At 37.0% G+C, this 20068-nt stretch overlaps 2 protein-coding genes across 2 annotated transcripts; both read left to right on the top strand.

Moving 5' to 3' along the window:
- Positions 1-13130: 13130 nt before the first annotated feature.
- LOC134818150 (arginine--tRNA ligase, cytoplasmic-like) lies at positions 13131-18106 on the top strand. The gene is made up of 13 exons (XM_063827583.1): positions 13131-13220; positions 13367-13490; positions 13661-13783; positions 13888-14003; positions 14267-14362; positions 14633-14825; positions 15163-15261; positions 16157-16337; positions 16564-16699; positions 16834-17030; positions 17227-17393; positions 17596-17711; positions 17945-18106. Exons 1-13 carry the CDS (start codon positions 13198-13200, stop codon positions 18060-18062), a joined length of 1689 nt encoding a protein of 562 aa, XP_063683653.1. The 5' UTR covers positions 13131-13197; the 3' UTR covers positions 18063-18106.
- A 311-nt stretch (positions 18107-18417) lies between these two features.
- Positions 18418-19885, top strand: LOC134818527 (optic atrophy 3 protein homolog). The gene is made up of 5 exons (XM_063828138.1): positions 18418-18650; positions 18819-18877; positions 18985-19104; positions 19334-19454; positions 19592-19885. Exons 1-4 carry the CDS (start codon positions 18515-18517, stop codon positions 19412-19414), a joined length of 396 nt encoding a protein of 131 aa, XP_063684208.1. The 5' UTR covers positions 18418-18514; the 3' UTR covers positions 19415-19454; positions 19592-19885.
- Positions 19886-20068: the final 183 nt, after the last annotated feature.

Raw genomic sequence — 20068 nt, 5'->3', positions numbered from 1 at the left:
ACTAGCAAAGTAATTATGCAAGACACAATGATGAACTGGCCGATCAAGCACTTTTTGGGATTCCAGCATAAAATAAACAACAACCTGTTTGCAAACATTTAAAGTTAAAGATTATATACGTACCGTTGCCTAATTCTGAGAACATGGAACGCACACGAGCCAATATGAATTTACGCGCGAATTACCCAGAATTAACTGAAACTGAATGCTTGAAAGAGAATCTTATCAGATATCGGCTATCACAGGCGGTTCGCGCAGGGAATAATTTTGGACACGATTATTCATTTTGTGTTCCCTTTTAAATACAATTACCAGTGCAGAAGTGGTTTCAGAAACGCAAATTCAACTGCAAAGCAATTTACCTGTGTACGGTAACCCGCTCAGGCTTTTCATTTATAAGTAAACACATTGATTTAACATTGAATATTATTGCGCTAAAAATATGTTCTCTAGCGTTAGCAGATAGGGCGGAATGACAGGTTTAGCAACGCCCATGAATTATAAGCAGCAGCAAATTCCTGCTACTGCTAGTCAATCAGTATCACGAGAATCAAATCAAATATTATAGTGGTACCGTGCATTCCTGTGTCCATTCTTGGTCAGCCGTTGTATAGGTTTGCATGATTAGGAAATAAGTCCTGCATGCATTTGGCGTTGCCAGCGGTGAGGCAGGCTTGGAACAATTGTCGAGAACTCTTTGGCTTCGTACACTCTTTCACTATCTTTCTCCGCACAAACTGTTAAATTCCGTGGAGGCCCGTGTTTTAACGTATCCTTATAGGCAGTTCCAAACGTTTAAAAAATCTTTAGCGAACGCGTTCACAAACGAATATTTAGTGAACGACTCCGTACGAATTCACTACAAGTACAACTAAGTCATAAGGGCAAAATCAATCGGATAGAGGCTTTTAAACCTTAAAAGTGAACGGAACGGAAACAGATCCTATTGCACGGTGGCGAACCAACTAGCAACTTTTCTAATATATATTCATATTATGAATACGTTTCATAGTGAAATTTATTGTTTATTAATTTTTACCTGTCAGAAACGTAAAAAAAAAAAAGTAATCTCTCCGTTAGGCGTTCAGGTAGGAGAATAAGCTCAGCTGATAAGAGTACAATAAAATTAACAAACGTATGCAATTAGTGTGTGCGTGAGGTAATATTTACTTTAATTTTTAGTGCCGACTTTTACTTCAAACGATATACAACGCACCGATAACAACTCATAGTCTGGACAGCACCCTCTAAAATCCGAAAAGTGGTCATACTTGTATAAATAATTGTAAATTCGTCAGACAAGCTATAAATTTTTTGCAGCGCTCCGGTCTATCAACAGCAGTTTTCCTAATACCGAGAGAATTTTTAATCACAAATAAAACTCGATACTGGGGGGGAGACTCCTAGCCTATGCGGACTAAATTAAAAATTGCTCATATGAACTTATCATCTTATCATAAATAAAAATAAATGCTGATTGCTTTTAGCTGCATGAATATAATTCATGGATATGAAATAATAATAAATATTCAATATACTTATGCACATATACGAGTCCTTTCTGAATCTATTATAAACAACATAATACACGACCTTCTCATTTCATAATTCATATCAAACCTTTATATACCATGCTGCGAGAACAAAATTTTAGTGGTCGAAACTAACACAAGCAGTCAAATTGGCCGTGTTGTAAAACGGCCGACCGTTTACTACAAGTAAGTCAAGCAAATCAAATCAAACATAGGTTTTAAAAACGTAATAACGCTATCTGCAACATTTGACATCTAGCACAACGTGCACAGTCTGGTTAGTCAACAATGTACCTGGGGAACCTCAGTTTCTATCATGTTCATTAATGAATAGAGAATTCGGTGGAATGTACAGGCTGAGAGCTGCCCATATCAACAAGTGCAGCTCTAAACGCTGCGGACTTGGCTATTATAAAAATAGATGAGCGCTCGATATGAAAATCCGACGCGCATAAAACTTCCACTAACTGCAACTAAACTGCACAACTGCCACTACTGCCACTAACTGCTACTGTCGCGCGCAAATGCCTAGTGGGCGCGATTGTTAAGCAGTTTGTGGCAGTTAGTTGGCAGTTAGTGGCAGTTTGTAGCAGTTAGTGGCAGTTTTGTGGCAGTTAGTGCAGTTTGTGGCAAGTTAGTTAGTGGCAGTTTGTAGCAGTTAGTTGGACAGTATCTTTGCACTTAGCTCCTCCTGTGGGCGTAGCAAATTAAGGCCAACGCATTTCCAGTGACTTAGCCCACCCTGTAATACCTGGCCTCTGTGAATAGCATAAAATGTCATATACGCCTAGTATATAAATAAAAAGATGAGGTATGAAATGGGCTTGCGATGCTGCAACTGAAGGTACACATCGTCATTTACGTCAGTAATTGAAGCTAACTAAAGCATATAATATTTAGTTTATTATTACTTACACTAGAAAAAGCTGGCCACGGGCCTAAAAAATACATAACAATCAATAACAATTCATAACATTATCAATATAATTTAAAAACTGTCCAAAATATCTAAGAAATATTCCTAGCCAAAGGGCTCAATATATTAAATCTAAATCTTCAATAAATTGGAATGTTTATAATTTTTGATACTCGAAAATAAAATTACTCAGGTTTCAATTTTCATGTCCGTTAAGTTTTTAACAATAATGAACAATTTGCCTTGGGACCTTAAATTTTTTGACGGATGTTACTCGTTGGTATGGACTAAGCCAGTTGTCAGACACGCGAAAGTAAGCGCGGCGGCAGCTTTCCTTTCTTCTCGAAAGCAAGTATCACGATGGCAAGTGCTAAGAAGTAGCGCGCGCCGGGCCAGATCATTAACAATGGTCAAAGAATTTTTGTGGTTCAAAATTGTAATGGTTTATAACCTACCAGAACGCGCCGCCGAGTCTGGACTCTGTCGACGGTCCTAATATAAATATATGCAATGGAACAAATATTTTTACGAGTATCATCACCCTTTAAGTGCATAAACACGATCACGTATTAAAATATTCTATTATTTATTCAATATATATAAATTCAATATATATTATACTATATTAGTACTCAGAAGGTTGCCTAACCACTAGCCCTCTCGTTTGCAGTAGCGCGTGAACCCACCGAATGCGTAAGAGAGTGGCGGGTTGTTTTCGAATTTTTTCGAGGAAAATACCGTGTAATGCTTATTTTCGAGACATAGGGATGGCGGAAGTTTTTTTCGAAAATGGTATTGACCCAGCAACAAAAAACGATAATAAACAAACTAACAATTAACAACAATCCAGTGTGATAGGGAGCTGCTAACAACTGTTACTAATTGATCTTCCAAGCCTTAGGGAACCCTCGTTGTTCACTGACGTGAATCATGTAAGAAAAAATGTAACGACGACCGAAGCGGGAAGCCCCTTACTAAACCGGTGGCCGCCTAATTTGTCTATTTTTCGATTTAAATGAGTTTCCGACTGCTATCTTGAGATACATGGTCGGTTCTACTAGTAGTATACTACACCACTCACACTATAAAGTATAACATAAATTATAAGTATAATACACTACACATTTAAAACAGCTAACGCAGCTTAGTTGTATCATGTTAGAATTATGTGGAAGATCTATTTAAAAAGCCAGAAAATGCCAAAAGTTTTTACAGCGAGAAAGGATTGAACAAACAATGATAAGGAAGTTGGTATGAAAAATGTAATTATATATGCTAATCTAACTGCGTATAATGCGATTACACTAATAATTGCACGCGCCACAGCCGAGTGCAAATTTGATACAAAAATCGATACAAGCCGATAAAAGCTGATAAAAGCCGATACAAGCTTACTCGTCGGCAAACAGCCTGTCATTCCGCTTAATCTCTATTTATGAACATTATAGGCCTGGGGTCCCCAGTAAACTAAAACCCGTTACAAAACCCAATAATCGATCAAGCTGAAAAGTTAGAATCAAGCAGTAGCAGAGTTTTCAATTATTGCAGTTAAATACACGCGAGGGGCTTAGCTATCAGTTTCTAGCTTATCCGTTTCATCAAGAGAACCTAGCTAACAACCAACATTGACTATGGTTAACAACCATCACGTTTACTATGCTAACAACCATCACGTGACTATGCCTAACAACCATTCACTTGGCTATGCTAACAACCATCATTGACTAGTAAGAAACCGCACGTGACATGTTAACAACCACACGTGACAATGGTAACAACCATCACGTGGACTATGCAAACCACCATCATGTGTCCTATGCAAACAACCATCACTTAACAATGATAACAACCATCACGTGACTATGACAACATAATATCACGACCTATGGTACAACCATCACGTGACTATGGTAACCCCAAATACTGTGACTATGCTAACAACCATCACGTGACTATCTAACAACCATCACTTGACTATTGTAACAACCATCAACGAGGCTAAGCAACAACCACATGTGACTATGGTAAGAACCGTCACGTGACTATGTTTAACAACCAACACGTGACATGGTAACAACCCATCACGTTACTATGCTAACCACCATCATGTGTCTATGCTAACAACCATCACGTAACTATGATAACAACCATCACGTGACTATGACAACAATACCGTGACTAAGGTAACATCCATCACGAGACCTATGGTAACAACAATCATGTGACTATGCTAAACAACCATCACGTGACTATGCTAACAACCATCACTTGACAATGGACAAACCATCACGTGACTATGGTAACAACCATACTGTGACTATGAATGAACGAACCCGGGGATGTTGGAAAATATGACATGCTTAACAACCATCACGTGACTATGGAAACAACTATCATGTTACTAGACAACAACTTATCAACGTGACTATGGTAACAACCATCACGTTACTATGGGTAACCAAACAATCATGTGCCATGCAAACAACCATCAACGTACTATGCTAACACCATCACGTGACTAAGGTAACAACCATCACGTACTATGGTAAACAACAAACACTCACGTGACTAAGCTAACAACCATCACTGACTAAGCTAACAAACCATCACGTGACTATGGTAACCAATATCACGTGACAATGTAACAACCATCACGTGACTATGGTAAACAACCATCACGTGACTATGGTAACAACCACACTGACTATTGTAACAACCATCACGTGACTATGCTAACAACCATCACGTGCAAATGCTAAAACAACCATCACTTGAACTATGTTAACAACCATCACGTGACTAGGTAACAACATCATGTGACTAAAGTAACAACAATTATATGACTATGCTAACTCAACCATCCCCGTGACTGATGGAACAACTATCAGTGACTATGACAAACAAATATTCACTTGGACTATGTTAACAACCAACACGTGACTATGGTTACACAATCATGTAGCCTATGCTAACGCGCGTGTGCTACATCACGTGACTAATGCTAACAACCCATCAACGTGACTATGCAACAACCACACGTGACTGTACAGGGTAAACGGAACCATCACGTGGAGCAAGTATGGCGAGGGACAGGGGGTGGGGGGGGGGGGTGGGGGGAACCATCACGTGACTATGCTAACAACCATCACGTTACTATGGTAAAACAAAAATCAAAGATAGCATTCTACATGGTAACTCTCGCTGTCGCGTTATATGACTATGTGCTAACAACCATCACGGACTATGGTAACACTATCATGTGACTATTACAACAATATCACGTGACTAGAGTGGTAACAACCATCATCACGTGACTATGGTAACAACAATCATGGTGGCCATGCTAACAACCATCACGAGACTAGAGAGTGGGTCAAACACCAACACGTGACCTAAGCTAACTAACCAACACGTGACTGGGATGGTAAACTCGCGTGGGCGGTCGATATGTACCACACGTGACTATGTAAACAACCATCACTGTGACTATGGCTAACAACCATCCACTTGAACTAAGGTAACAACCATCCATGTGGACTAAGAACAACAATATATGACTATGCTATACAACCATCACTTTGACTATGGTAACAACTATCATGTGACTAATGACAACAATATCACGTGACTATGGTAAACACCAATCACTTGACTATGCTAACAACCATCACTGACTAATGCAAACAACCATCACGTTGACTAATGGTAACAAATAACACGTGACTATGTAACAACCATCACGTGACTATGGTAACAACCATCCCATGTGACGATGGTAAACAACAATCATGTAACTATGCTAACAAAACCATCACGTGACTATGAACAACAATATCACGTGACAACTATGGTAACAACCATCACGTGACTATGGAAACAACAATCATGAGACTATGCAATACAATCATCAACGTACTATGCTAACAACCATCACTTACTATGGTAACAACCATCACGTGACTATGGTAACAACAATCATGTGACTCTGGTAACAACAATTATATGAACTATGCTAACAACCATCACTTGACTATGGTAAAACTTTCATGTCACTACGCCAACAAATAACACTGGACTATGGTAACAACCATCATGTGCCTATGCTAACTACCATCATGTCTATGCTAACAACCATCACGTGACTATGCTAACAACCATCACTGACTATGGTAACAACCATCACGAGACTATGTAACAACAATCACGTGCTATGCTAACACCATCACGTGACAATGCTAACAACATCACGTGACAATGGTAACAAATATAACGTGACTTGTTAACACCATCACGTGACTAAGGTAACAACCATCACGTGAAAATGGTAACAACCATCACGTGAACTATGGGTAACAACCATCAACGTGACTATGCTACAACCCATCACGTGACAATGCAAACAACCATCACGTGACTATGGTATTCAAAACAATCATGGTGGACTATGGTAACAACACATTATATGACTATGCAACAACCATCACGCACTGACTTGGTAAAAACTATCATGTGACTATGACAACCAATATCACGTGACTATGGTAACACCATCACGTGACTATGGTAACAAAATCTGTGCCTATGCTAACACCATTCACGTGACTATGCTAACAACCATCACGTGACTATGCTAACAACAACACGTGCCTATGGTAACAACCATCACGTGACTTATGGTAACAAACAATCACGTGACAATGCTAACAACCATCACGTGACCCTATGCTAACAACCATCACGTGACTATGCGTAACAAATATCACGTGACTATAATACCAACCTTCACATAACTATGGTACAACCATCACTGACTATGCAACAACAATCCACGTGACTATGCTAACAACCATCACGTGACTATGGTAACAACCATCACATAAATATGGTAACAACAATCACGTGACTATGGGTAACCACCATCCTGAACTAATGCAAACAACCATCATGTGACTATGGTCACAACCCTCACGTGACTATGGAACAAACCAACACGTACTTATGGTAACAACATCACGTTACTATGCTAACAACAATCATGTAACTAATGCTACACAACCATCACGTGGGACAATGTGAAACAACAATCACGTGACTAAGGTAACACCATCACGTGACTATGCCTAACAACCATCATGTGACCTGTGGTAACAACAATCACGTGACTTAAAATGACAACAAATACACCAAGTACATTACCATAGTCACGGATGGTTGATACCAGAGTCCACGTGATGGTTGTTACCATAGTCCACTGATTGTTGATACCATAGTCACGTGATGGTTTTAGGCATAGGACACATGATGGATTATAGCATAGTCCACGTGTGGTGGTTACCATAGTCACGTGACGGTTGTTACCATAGTCACGTGATGTTGTTACTCCATAGTCCGTGAGGGTTGTTAGCATAGTCACGTGGAATTGTTGTTACCATAGTCACTGATGGTTGTTAGATAGTCACGTGAAGTTTTCCCATAGTCACGTGATGGTTTTGTTTACATAGTCATGTGATGGTTGTTAGCATAGAAAAACGCGAAGGTTCCTTACCATAGTCACATGATGGTTGTTAGCATAGCCACGTGATGGTTGGTTACCATAGTCACTGATGGTTTGTTAGCATATAACGTGAATGGTTGTTACCATAGCACATGATGGTTGTTTACATAGCCACTGAGATGGTTGTTACCGTAGTCACGTGATTGGTTGTTAGCATAGTCAAGTGATGGTTGTTTAGCAATAGTCACGTGATGAACTGATAAGCTAGAAAACTATAGCTGACGCCCCTCGCGTGAAATAAACTGCAATAATTGAACTCTGCTAACTGCTTGAATCAACTTTTCCAGCTTGTTATCGATTATTGGTTTGTAACGGGTTTATTTACTTTGGGGACCGCCAGTCTATAATGTTCAAAAATAGAGATTAAGCGGATGACAAGACTGTTTGCCGACGGAGTAAGCTTGTAATCGGCTTTTATTCAGCTTTTATTCGGCTTGTACGATTTATTGTAACAATTTGCACTCGGCTGTGGCCGTGCAATAATAGTGTAACGCATTTATACGCATTAGATTAGCAATATAATTACGTTTTCATTACCAACATCTTAACATAGTTGTAACAATTTCTCGTTGTAAACTTTGGCATATTCTTCTGGCATTTAATATATCTCCCCATAATCTAACAAGATAAATAAGCGCGTTAGCTGTTTAATGTGTAGTTATTATACTTATAATTATATGATATAACAGAAAGTGTGAGTGTCAGATTACTAACTAGTAGAAAACCCGACCATTTATCTCTCAAGATAGCACTCGGAAAACCTCATTAAATCGAAAATGACAATTAGTCCGGCCCGATTTAGTACGGGGCTTCCCGCTTCGGTAGTCGTACAATTTTTCATACATGTATCACCTGAACAACGGGGTTCCCCTAAGGCTTGTGAAGATCAATAGTAAACAGTCGTAGCAAGCTCCCAAACACACTCTGGATTAGTTTGTATAATTGTTAGTTTGTTTATTAACCGATTTTTGTTGCTGGGTCAAGTCATTTTCGAAAAAAACTCCCCGCCATCCATATTTATCGCTCGAAATAAGCATTACAACTGTAATTTTCCTCGAAAAAAAATCGAAAAAAACCGCCACTCTACGAAGCCGCTAATTGTTGTGAAACAAGCGCGATCACGCATACGCTTAGACCCTGGTTTGTGAACTCAAGAAAGGCAGCATGATACTGCGCGGCGCCAAAATTAAAATTACGCGAAGCAATGCAATCTTAAAATACGTGTCTACCAAAACTTTTGAAAGGTCCCGACATGATAAGAAATTTAAATCACCAAGATCAATATTTAATTATTTTTGAATTGTGAATGCTAATTCTTTTAATTTAATAATTTTGTTTTATTTGTTCGGATTCCTTTAAATTTGATAAAGCTTCTGAAAAGATCACTGCGACAAAAAAATTTGTATCGTTAGAATATTAAAATCAATTCGAGGTATACAATCAAAATTATAACAAGCGATAATATTATTAAAAATTATAAATTTAACAAGATTTTCCATTAACCCCGTCAGTTTTTGTTTATTAAATTCTGGGCTGAATTACCATCGGCGCATAGCTTCGTGTGTGATTTTATCAAATTTGTTATGTTTTCGAAGTTTATAAAACGTACTAGTAACTAAATTGATATGGGCCTAATTCTGCGCGTCGCGAATAAATTGATTCATGACGCCGCGCATAAAGCTTTTTAAATTTCTGTCCCATAGTTAATTTAAAAAATTGAGCGCTACGCAGATGCTTCTTGTCTGCGGATCGTTTTATGCACCAACTGTGTTTGTATTCTTTATCCCTTCTACAAAGAATCTTTACCCCGTTATGTTTTCGATATCAAATTGTTGCTATATTATAATTAATAAGGAATACAATTTAAAAAAAGCTGACTTCATGTACTGTACTGGAGCAGATGGCCACAATCATAGACTTTTGTATAGTAAATCTTAAAATCAAATCAAGGTCATCAAGCTCACTTTGAGTTCAGTGAAACAAATTTTAGTGAAACAAATTTAAAATTTTATCCTTTATTTACAATCAAAAATAATAATATTTAAACTTAATAATATTCACATTTCTATTTAAAATACAATTTAATGAAAAGTCAATAACTGGCCGCCAAAGCGCGCATTCTGAAAACAGAATTAAATTGTTATGATTTCCACCAAGTAGAAATACATTTAAAAACTACCGTGATTTTTTTTAAATAAATTAAATCTTACCAAAATCCAAAGCCATTTGTAAAATGTTACTATTTGATCAAAATAGATCGTCAATATTCTAAATATTTACAATGCAACATTTTTATAATCTACATACAAGCGTACTCCAGCCCCTGCACGCATCCGTTCTTGTGCGGCGGCTGCTCAAGCCGTGCACGCCACGTTAGTATTTTATACTTTTTTTGCTTTCTATGTCAGCTGGCCACGCAAGTAATTATGCCAAAGATACCCTCTACAAACAGAAGTAACTCTACCCCTATTCACGAGCGTGCTAGTTATCTAGTTGGAAGATGCTAGGACACATACCTGAAGAGCATAAGATCACCAGCTCAAGCCTGCTCTGTGCTTTGCTGTCGAGATGGTGTAGTGAAGTTGGTAGACTCGGGCTCACCAGACGTCACCTCCTAGCACCACCTGAAGGTTGACCACTGGAAGCGTTTTCATCTTGCTGTCGGATCGAAGAGATGAAATTCTTCATTGAGAGAACTTGCTAGTAACCGTGGTTATTGGAGTAAATTATTCGATTTTATACTTGAGTACAGTCAATTTGACTTTTGGGACATATAATCTCAAAGGATCACGTTCAGGTTCAAATTATTTTAGGATTGTTGACATTTGTAAGATTGACATGTTTGACAATTGCTTTCTAGTAAATGTCGTGTCAATGTGTACGTCTAAATGTTCATGTTCTGTGTAAACCGAATCCAATTGAGATTAGTGACAAGGATAAGGACCCAAGTGCCTGTACGGCTTTTTCGGACCCCTGTGGACCACCACTCTTCATCCCTTTTAATTTTTATTCCATCCTTATTCCATCCTTATTCCATCCTTATTTCATCCTTATTCCATCTTTATTCCATCCTTATTCCATCCTTATTCCATGTAAGTGTTGCTTCCCAACCAGAAAAGGGTATGTTACAGCGCAGGAAAGAATAAAGACGCACATGCATATGCCGTCTTAATACAACTCCTTATAACTGTGCTTGATGTATATAACACTATCCATTAAAGTTGTAAGATTATCAGCTCCCAGCTTTCTTATCACTGTTCATTTCTTCGTATCTACAATAAGGAATCCTGACCAGGGCGTAACGAAAGGCCATGCTGACCCCGCTGTGCAAGGGGGCGCCGTCTTAGGGGGCGCCCCAAAATCTGTCGTTGAATGTGGCGGACAATTTCGAAAACTTAACTAAAGTACTAGCAAAACAGCGGCGTTTTTGCTCTAGAGTCTAGATACACACTTTTTTAGAGATTTACGCGTAATTCTTTAAAATCACCTATTTGTTCAATTTTTAGGGAGGGGCACCAAAAGGGGAGGGGCGCCAACCAGGGGGTGCGCTTTTTTCGGCAGGGGGGCGCCAACATGCAACGATACGCCTCTGACCATACATGATCACTATCGTCATACTCCTTTGAAATATTACCTAGTTCTACAATTTCACAGGTGTCTTTGACATATTTTGCCAGATTCGTTATTTTACTCAGTCGCACTTCTAGATTTATATGTTTATGTTAAGAAAATCGAAATATATCCAGTAAATATTGAGCAAAAGTAAATAACAGTTTATCCAAGTAGTGTTATGGTCGACTACATTGTGAAGATATCGGACCTAGATTGTGCTTCACTACTTGATGACGTGTTTGAAACAATATGTTCGAAGAACAGCAAGGTGTCAAATAAAAATTGTCAATTTGTTCTTGATAAAAGGCTACCAGAGGTTATGTTCTATTTTTGTGAATCATTTAAACTTGCACCAGAGGCCAGTTTCTTTGCTGTTGAACTATTCCAAGGATTTACCAAGAGATATGTGCAACAGTTTTCAACAGAAGGAAAAGATGCTCGCTTATTGCTCTAAAAGCACTCTTTACATTTTAGTTTGTATCCAGATATCTAGCAAAATGTCAAGTCATTACAAAGCAATCCCTCAACGCAGCATTATGAATCACTTGAATCATATCAATGGCAACAGACAGCGACGTATCACCAAAAGGGATGTGATCATGGCAGAGTTAGAAATATTGCAGACAGTAAATTATGACCTGAACTTCTTACTGCCCCTTGACATAATCGACATTTTGCTCTATTTTGTCCAGAACTTATTTGAAAGAAACCATCCACTAATCATAGCCAAACAGTCCATCACTCAAAGTAGACGGTGCCTCATCAATTCTTGAAATGGTCTATTTGAGGCAGCATCAAATATTGGGTGATTTTGGCAAAGACACCGTTCATCGATCGGACTGTAGTCAATTATTAATGTCAATAGCAGTGATTTGTGTTGCAGTTTTCATAGTTGATGATGATCTTAGTGGGTTATTGCTGTTTTTCATGCTGACAAATGTAATACCCGATCACCTGGGGGGGGGGGGGGGGGAAATTGCTGAAGCTTAGTGTGTGCATTATTGAAAATATTTACAGCCATAATTCTAACCAATGAAATTCAATTACATTTCTAAAGATTTTAAGCAGTTTCAAATAACTAAAAAGTGAAATACAGCAGTTTTTGTAAATATTTAGAGTTAAAGTTTATTCTAATTCAAGTTCAAATTAAAATGATTTACATTAAATAAGTTCTCTCTTTATCATAGATTTGTTATCATGCGTGTTACATTCCGAATTCGCTTATTTTTTATATTTATTGAATTTTGTATTTGTAATTTCCTGAAACAAGTAAGTATTGTTATGTGTGTAAAAAGACTGTTTTACTTATAGTTATAATTGTTATTGATATTTTTGAAAACGAAATTTTTTCCTGTTACAATCGATTTCATCTTAATCTCCAATTGAAAAATTCCAGTCATGGTACATAGCAAAGTCATTTCCGTTTGGCGTTTACTTGATCATACAAAAAGTAATGAATAACTCTCAAACTTGTTACATGTTCCAGTATAATATTGTTTTAATTCTTAATAGAAGGGTGAATCATTCTCGCCAGACTTGTGAAGCGATCTAGCTATTTCATCCCGCATCTAGCCTCTTACAACATGCAGGCTAAAATGTTGGCACAGTAAGTTAAATTAATTAATCAGAACTACGAAATCACGCGTAAATCTTATAAATTGCATAATCAAATTGAATTATAATCCCATAGAAAACCGATTATAATTTTAATAGTTTGTTTCAATCGCTCAGTCAACAGGTGTTTTATTTCAGTACGGAGAGTGTGGAAAAGGAAATACTGAAACTCCGTCGTGAGATAGAGGATTTGGAACAATCTGTGAAGATCGATCCTGAAATTTCCAAGCTCGAAACTCAAAACAATAAGCTCAAATATCAGGTATAACTAAAAAACAGGTCACCTTGATAACCCTTTTATCTGATTTGAGATAACACTGACATATCCGATCTTAGATTCAGGACAACGATATTAAGTTATGATAAGTTAACACCCAGATTACGATTTATTATTGTATCCGATCTAACATATTCATTATTCCCCCTGTCCAGATATCTCACCTACAACAAGCTATAGAAAAGGAAAAGAGTAAGAGGATGATAGCATTCCCAACATTCTTTAGTGAGAAGATAGGAACTGTCGTGTCCAAATTGTACCCTGGTGTTTCTGCTAAGGTAAGGAAAACAACACTTTACCTAAAATCGTTATGTCGACTAATTTGTTACATTTTGTAAAATCTCACCAGTATTTATTTATTAAATTTCCGTTTCTGTTGCAGATAGAGGTTGGGCCGAATAATACGAAAGGTAAGAATGGGGATTACCAATGCAGCTGCTCTTTTTTAATCGCCAAAGAGATGGGTAAAATGGGCCAGAAATCCAATCCTAAAGAGATAGTCTAGCATATGGCGACTTGTGTCACTCTCAACACCCGACCTCACAGATTGGTCACAAACTGATCAAAATTTTCGCTCAAAACCGCGGAAATTTCGGTCAGGGGACGGCAGAAAAGCTCCTCTTCAAAAAACTCCAACACTCTTTTTAAGTACTTCTGATGATTTTGGTGTTTATCAAAGCTTTCTTTGAAAAGCTCTGTTACTGTGTAATTTTGGGCAATAAGCTTAGACAATGTTCCATAATTTCAATATTTTTCCAGATCGCAAACAATTTGTCTCAAAACTTTGAGAATGTTTCGTGTTTGGAGAAGATAGAAGTTACAGGACCCGGGTTCCTAAACCTTTACTTGAAACCAAAGTGAGTTGAGTGACACTATAGAAATAGACTGTGATATTGCCATACTGAACGCTGCGATTCTTCTTATGATAATCGCAAAACGATCGCCTCGATTCATTAATAAATAAATAATAAAATTTTTGCATTTTAATACGATTTGGCGATAAAACCCCATTACATGAAGATTCATTCTAGCCTTCAGCGAATACAGTTCAGCGAGTAAAATTAAAAATGTTTGTAAAGCGCCCCCGATCATGTGTATTCCCCGACAACTAATCCTGGATATTTCAGTTTCGTTAGTTCCCAAATACAAGACCTGCTAGTAAACGGTATCAAGCCTCCGCCCTGCAAGAAGCTGGAGAAAGTATTTGTTGACTTCTCCTCACCCAACATTGCTAAAGAAATGCACGTCGGTCATTTGCGGTCCACTATTATAGGTGATACTGTGTGTAGACTGCTAGAGTTTGTTGGGCATGACGTTCATGTGAGTTTAGATTTGTATCTCTCGTTCAGATTGGAAATAGTCTGATATTCATCTCCTCACTAATTCGTTGATTTCAATAATCTAATCACTTTGTCATCACTTCATCAGTTCACGCCACACACAAATTGCATTCGTTTGTAATTTTGTTGTCTCTTCAGCTTGCTAGGCTAATGAAGTGTTGGAGTGAGAATCATACTAAACAAGAATGTGCAGTGCCCTGAAACAGAGGGATAATTATTTCCCTTTATTATATTAATTTATATGTTTTAATTGTCATTAGAACCGCCTGGCACCGTCGAGCTTTCAATCAATCACTTAATTAATTATCTAATTACAGAGGGTAAATCACCTGGGAGATTGGGGCACACAGTTTGGTATGTTCAGTCCTCCTCCCCCTCCTCAGTCCTCCTCCTCCTCCTCCTCCTCCTATAGCCATGTAACTATCTGGAAAGTTTTAAAAAATTCTATCATTTAGATCTCCAAATATATGCCTTTGTTCCGCTAAAAACCGCCAATTCGGAGATATTTTCTTGTGTTTGAAGTCATATCTCAAGTTCGGCACATAGAAACTCGACCAAAATCACACAGATTATCCGTCTCATAGCCATACAACTATCTAGAAAGTTTAAAGAAAATGTATCAGTAGGATCTCGAAATATGTGCCTGCATTCCGCTAGAAACCGCCAATTTGGAGATATTTTCTTGTGTTCGAAGTCATATCTCAGGTTTGGCACATATAAGGTTGCCCAAAATCGCACAGAATATCCGTCTCATAGTTATACAACTATCTGGAAAGTTTAAAGAAAATTTATCAGTAGGATCTCGAAATATGTGCCTGCATTCCGCTAGAAACCGCCAATTTGGAGATATTTTCTTGTGTTTGAAGTCATATCTCAAGTTTAACATATAAAAATTCTCCCAAACTCTCACACATTATCCGTCATATAGCCATGTAACTATCTGGAAAGTTTAAAGAAAATCTATTTGTCAGATCTTGAGAAAATCAAAAATATATTCTAAGTTATTCACTAAAACACTCTATTTTCGAACTTTTCATTTGGAACAGATTTGTCGAAAGTCCTTCTGCCGGTCACATTATTGGGTTACTGAAGACGTCAGGCGCAATGTCATTTTTGTATGTCACCCAAAATATACCAGTATTAACAGTAATATTACTGCGCGCGCGCATAGTCTGCACGCACGTACTCTGTACTCTGAGCGTCTAACAATAATGAGCATAGAGAGTTTTCCTTCTTCCTTTTTTGTCAACACTCATGTTCCGAAGCTGGTTACTTACCCTTGGAGTAGCAACTCATTATTCACATCCTCAGTTGATATTCACGGAAGAAGAAGAAGTACCCATGATGATAGTAAAAAGTGACGGTGGTTTCACTTATGACACCTCTGACCTCGCAGCAATTAAGTACAGAATGGTAACAAATGAGGCTGACTGGGGTATTTATGTTGTAGACAGTGGTCAGGGACTTCACTTTAAGCTACTTTTCTCTGCAGGTAATTTAGTTTCGTGGAAATTTGATGTTAGGATTTCGATCTAGTAAAATGATGATTCTTGCAAGAATTTATTATCATTATTATCAATATATGTCATTTTCCCGGAAATTTAGGAAAACATGCTTTTCTCCGAATCAAGATTATATTATAAAATTTGTTGGCACCGTCTTAAACAAATTAAATGTCTCCATTCACGCTAGTTTTCCCTAAAATAACGTTACTTCAGCTAAAAAGATAGGACTTATTAAACCTGAACAGAAGTTAAGTCACGTGGGATTCGGTGTAGTGTTGGGAGAAGACAGGAAGAAGTTTAAGACTAGATCTGGAGATACAGTCAAACTCAAAGATCTTCTTGACGAAGGGTACGATATGAAATTATATGTTTTAAAATGATACATGCTTTGGTCGTTTATTTAAGAGGTATAATTTTATCCCAAACAATGCGCTTCTGGAATCTGGAACTATATCTGTTTATTAATATATTCTCTATGGTCAGATTACAGAGGGCAGATAAGAAGATAAGAGAAAAGGAAGAGATAAAGAAGGAGAAGGGCGGTGCGGGTTTGTTATCCGAGGAGGAGATCATATCTTGTAGAGACGCTGTCACGTATGGGTGCATCAAGTTCGCTGATCTTACTTGCACTAGAACTAACGATTATGTGTTCTCTTTTGATAAGATGCTTGATGATAAGGGTATGTATAATGTGTATATTTTATATGCTGTTGATGATATAATAAAAGTATATCATATGATTTAAACGTAATATAATGTTAATTTAAATAGACTTTGACAGGTGTATTATAGTTTTACAATCACAACCATCAAAAGCTAAACCTAGAATTTGATAACACATTTGTGTTCCAATTCATTGAATTTGTGGTGTCTCAGGAAAGACTGCAGTGTACCTTCTGTACGCTCTGACCAGGATCAGATCAATAGCACGCAATGCGGGAAAGTCGCGGGAAGAACTTCTCAAACACGCACAAGAGAATCCTCTCAACTTAGAACACGAAGCAGAGTTAAGGCTCGCTAAGATGCTCCTTCGTTTCGCTGAGGTTAGCTTAATTTGTACAATTACTTGTGACACAAACTGTGTATTTTTCATGAAGATATAAATTATTCATCATTTAATTTTGTCAACAGAATTTGAGAAAACAGATTAACCAAAAACAGATTAACTAAAAATTGCTGAATAGAAAATGCTACAATAAAACATGCTTTTCTTTAGTATTTCTACAACATTTCTGCCATTTTTAGGTGATAGAAGAGATAACAGGAACGTTACAACCGCATACCTTGTGTAATTACTTGTACGAAATATCTACCGCCTTTACTTACTTCTACGATAACTGTTACTGTATTCAAAAGGACAGGTAATGTTAGCCTAGTTATTTAATTTATTTATTTATTTATTTATTTATTTATTTATTTATTTATTTATTTATTTATTTATTTATTTATTTATTTATTTATTTATTTATTTATTTATTTATTTAATTAATTATTTAGTTAGTTATTTTTAGTTAGTTAGTTTTTTAATTAGTTAGTTTTTTAATTAGTTAGTTATTTAATTAGTTAGAACTTATTTAATTAACTTATCTTTCAGGGAGACGGGAGAGATAATAAAAATCCACATGGATAGATTGCTACTTTGTGAAGCAACTGCCCGAGTAATGGAGAAATGCTTCAACTTGTTGGGTATAAAGACTGTCTCTAGGATGTGATTTAGTTCTAGTTTTAGGTTTCTTTTATCTATTCTTAATTTATACGCAGATATGTTTAATTGCTTATTTCAAATAGAAACTGAAAAGTGAAAATCATGTAAATTAAATACTGTTTTCGATATTTACTTGATCATATATTTCTGACGACTTACACCTGAAGCACCATGTGTAATTGTGTATGTGGACATTGCATTATAGATGTGGATTCTGGTGGGGAGATGAGGCATATTGTTTGACACTTTATTCTGTGATTGGATCGGTTAATTGGTTAATTGGTTAATTGGTTAATTGCTGTCATGAGTCAACAGAATCCACATCTATTAATTTTTGAACATAGATAACATTTAACTACTGCAGAAAGTCATGTCTGAAATATGTGGATGATCTAAAGACGCCGAATATGCTATAAATCTTCTATCAAGCTTCTATAAACCCTGTTACTTCGCGACACTATGCCTGCACTACCTCTCGGAAAGTTAGCTATTCTAACTGTCAAACAGGTCGCTAAACCTATCTCAAAGGGTCTGAAAAATGGAGCCAAGAACTCGAGTATCTTAAAAAACTACGTCATACTGCCAGTCGCTCAAGGTAACCGGTCGGTTGTTCAGTCATAAATTAGTAACTTTAGTCATAAATTATACTTATTATTAGAGTTTTAAAATGTATTATATATAGAGTTAAAATGTACTGAATCATTTTCGGACTACTATACCATATGATAATATCAAATGCGATTAACCAAATGTAATTTCACAGGTGTACATTGGGTCGATGTTAAAGTCAAGACTAGATTAATGGGTGCTGCCAACGCTAAGGTAGATCTCCCGGCTCTTCAGATAGATTTACCATCGAGTTAGTTTTAAAACCAATAAACGCGTACCTCTCACTTAAATTGTCATCTCTTTGATCTACGATTGTCCAGGTATACAAACTAAACGAGAAGTTGGCGGTGGAGTACGGAGCTGAATTCATCTCGGAGTTCTTTCTCTACGCTTTTGGGAGTGCGATTCTTCTTTATGAATATAATAGAAGTGCTAATAAAGTAAGCCATCCCATCTTTCACATATCACGTAATCAATTTTTGCCCAATTTCTTAAATCCTCCCCCCTCCGTAATCAGATTTACACATAGCTGATAGCTATTGTGTTAAAATTTCACTAACGTTATCATTTAGAAACCCCTCCTCCCTTCAATACGTAATATGTAAATATTACAGTTAATTCCTCGTTTACCATGAATCATTATTCATTAACATGTGATCTTTTCTTTAGGAAGAACGAAAAGAGAGACAGATAAAAAAGAATACAGAACGGATCGAGGACGAGCTATTGAAACTAAGAATGATTCGTTAGAATCAGTGTTTATAATCGAGGAGCAAGGAGCTGAAATCAGGTTTTTAATTAACCCTTTTTGAAATTTGCAATTCCTCTAAATGAATTCTTAAATCTAAGTTTACGAATGCAACTTTAAAATTAAGTCTCGAGAATTTTCCAGAACAAACTGCCACTTGCAACACCAACATTTTCCAGATCATTACAAAGACAAGTGGGAAATCTTCACACTCAGATAGAGGCACTAAAGGAACAAACCCCGGACCCATCCTAACATCTCCTCCAGCCGTCCCAGTTCCCACATCATTGTTTATTTTGATTGATATTTGAGCTTTGTGTGATTTAGTTCATAGTTTCATGAGAAAACAGCTAATTTTGATTTATATGATCTATTGATATTTACACAAATTTACAGGTTTTATATGTAGATTCTTTAAGTTTAACTTATTCTGTAATTTATTACTATGATAACATTTTGTGTCGTGCTTATTATGAAGTGTAAACTCTGCTTGGTAACTTTGAGATATCCGTCAATATTTAAAGTTCCTGAACTTTTAAATTTCGCCACTTTCGTTAGGATGGTTAACCTTTTGATTACATCTATCTTACAACGTCGGTTGACGAATATTGATTGAATATTTCTGACCACCCCTGCCTATTCTGTACTGATCCATA

This window comes from Bolinopsis microptera, chromosome 7 (genome assembly GCF_026151205.1).
Source record: "Bolinopsis microptera isolate Bmic1 chromosome 7, MBARI_Bmic_1.0, whole genome shotgun sequence".
NCBI classification, from domain to species: Eukaryota; Metazoa; Ctenophora; class Tentaculata; order Lobata; family Bolinopsidae; genus Bolinopsis; species Bolinopsis microptera.
This window is presented reverse-complemented; position numbering and strand designations above follow the sequence as displayed.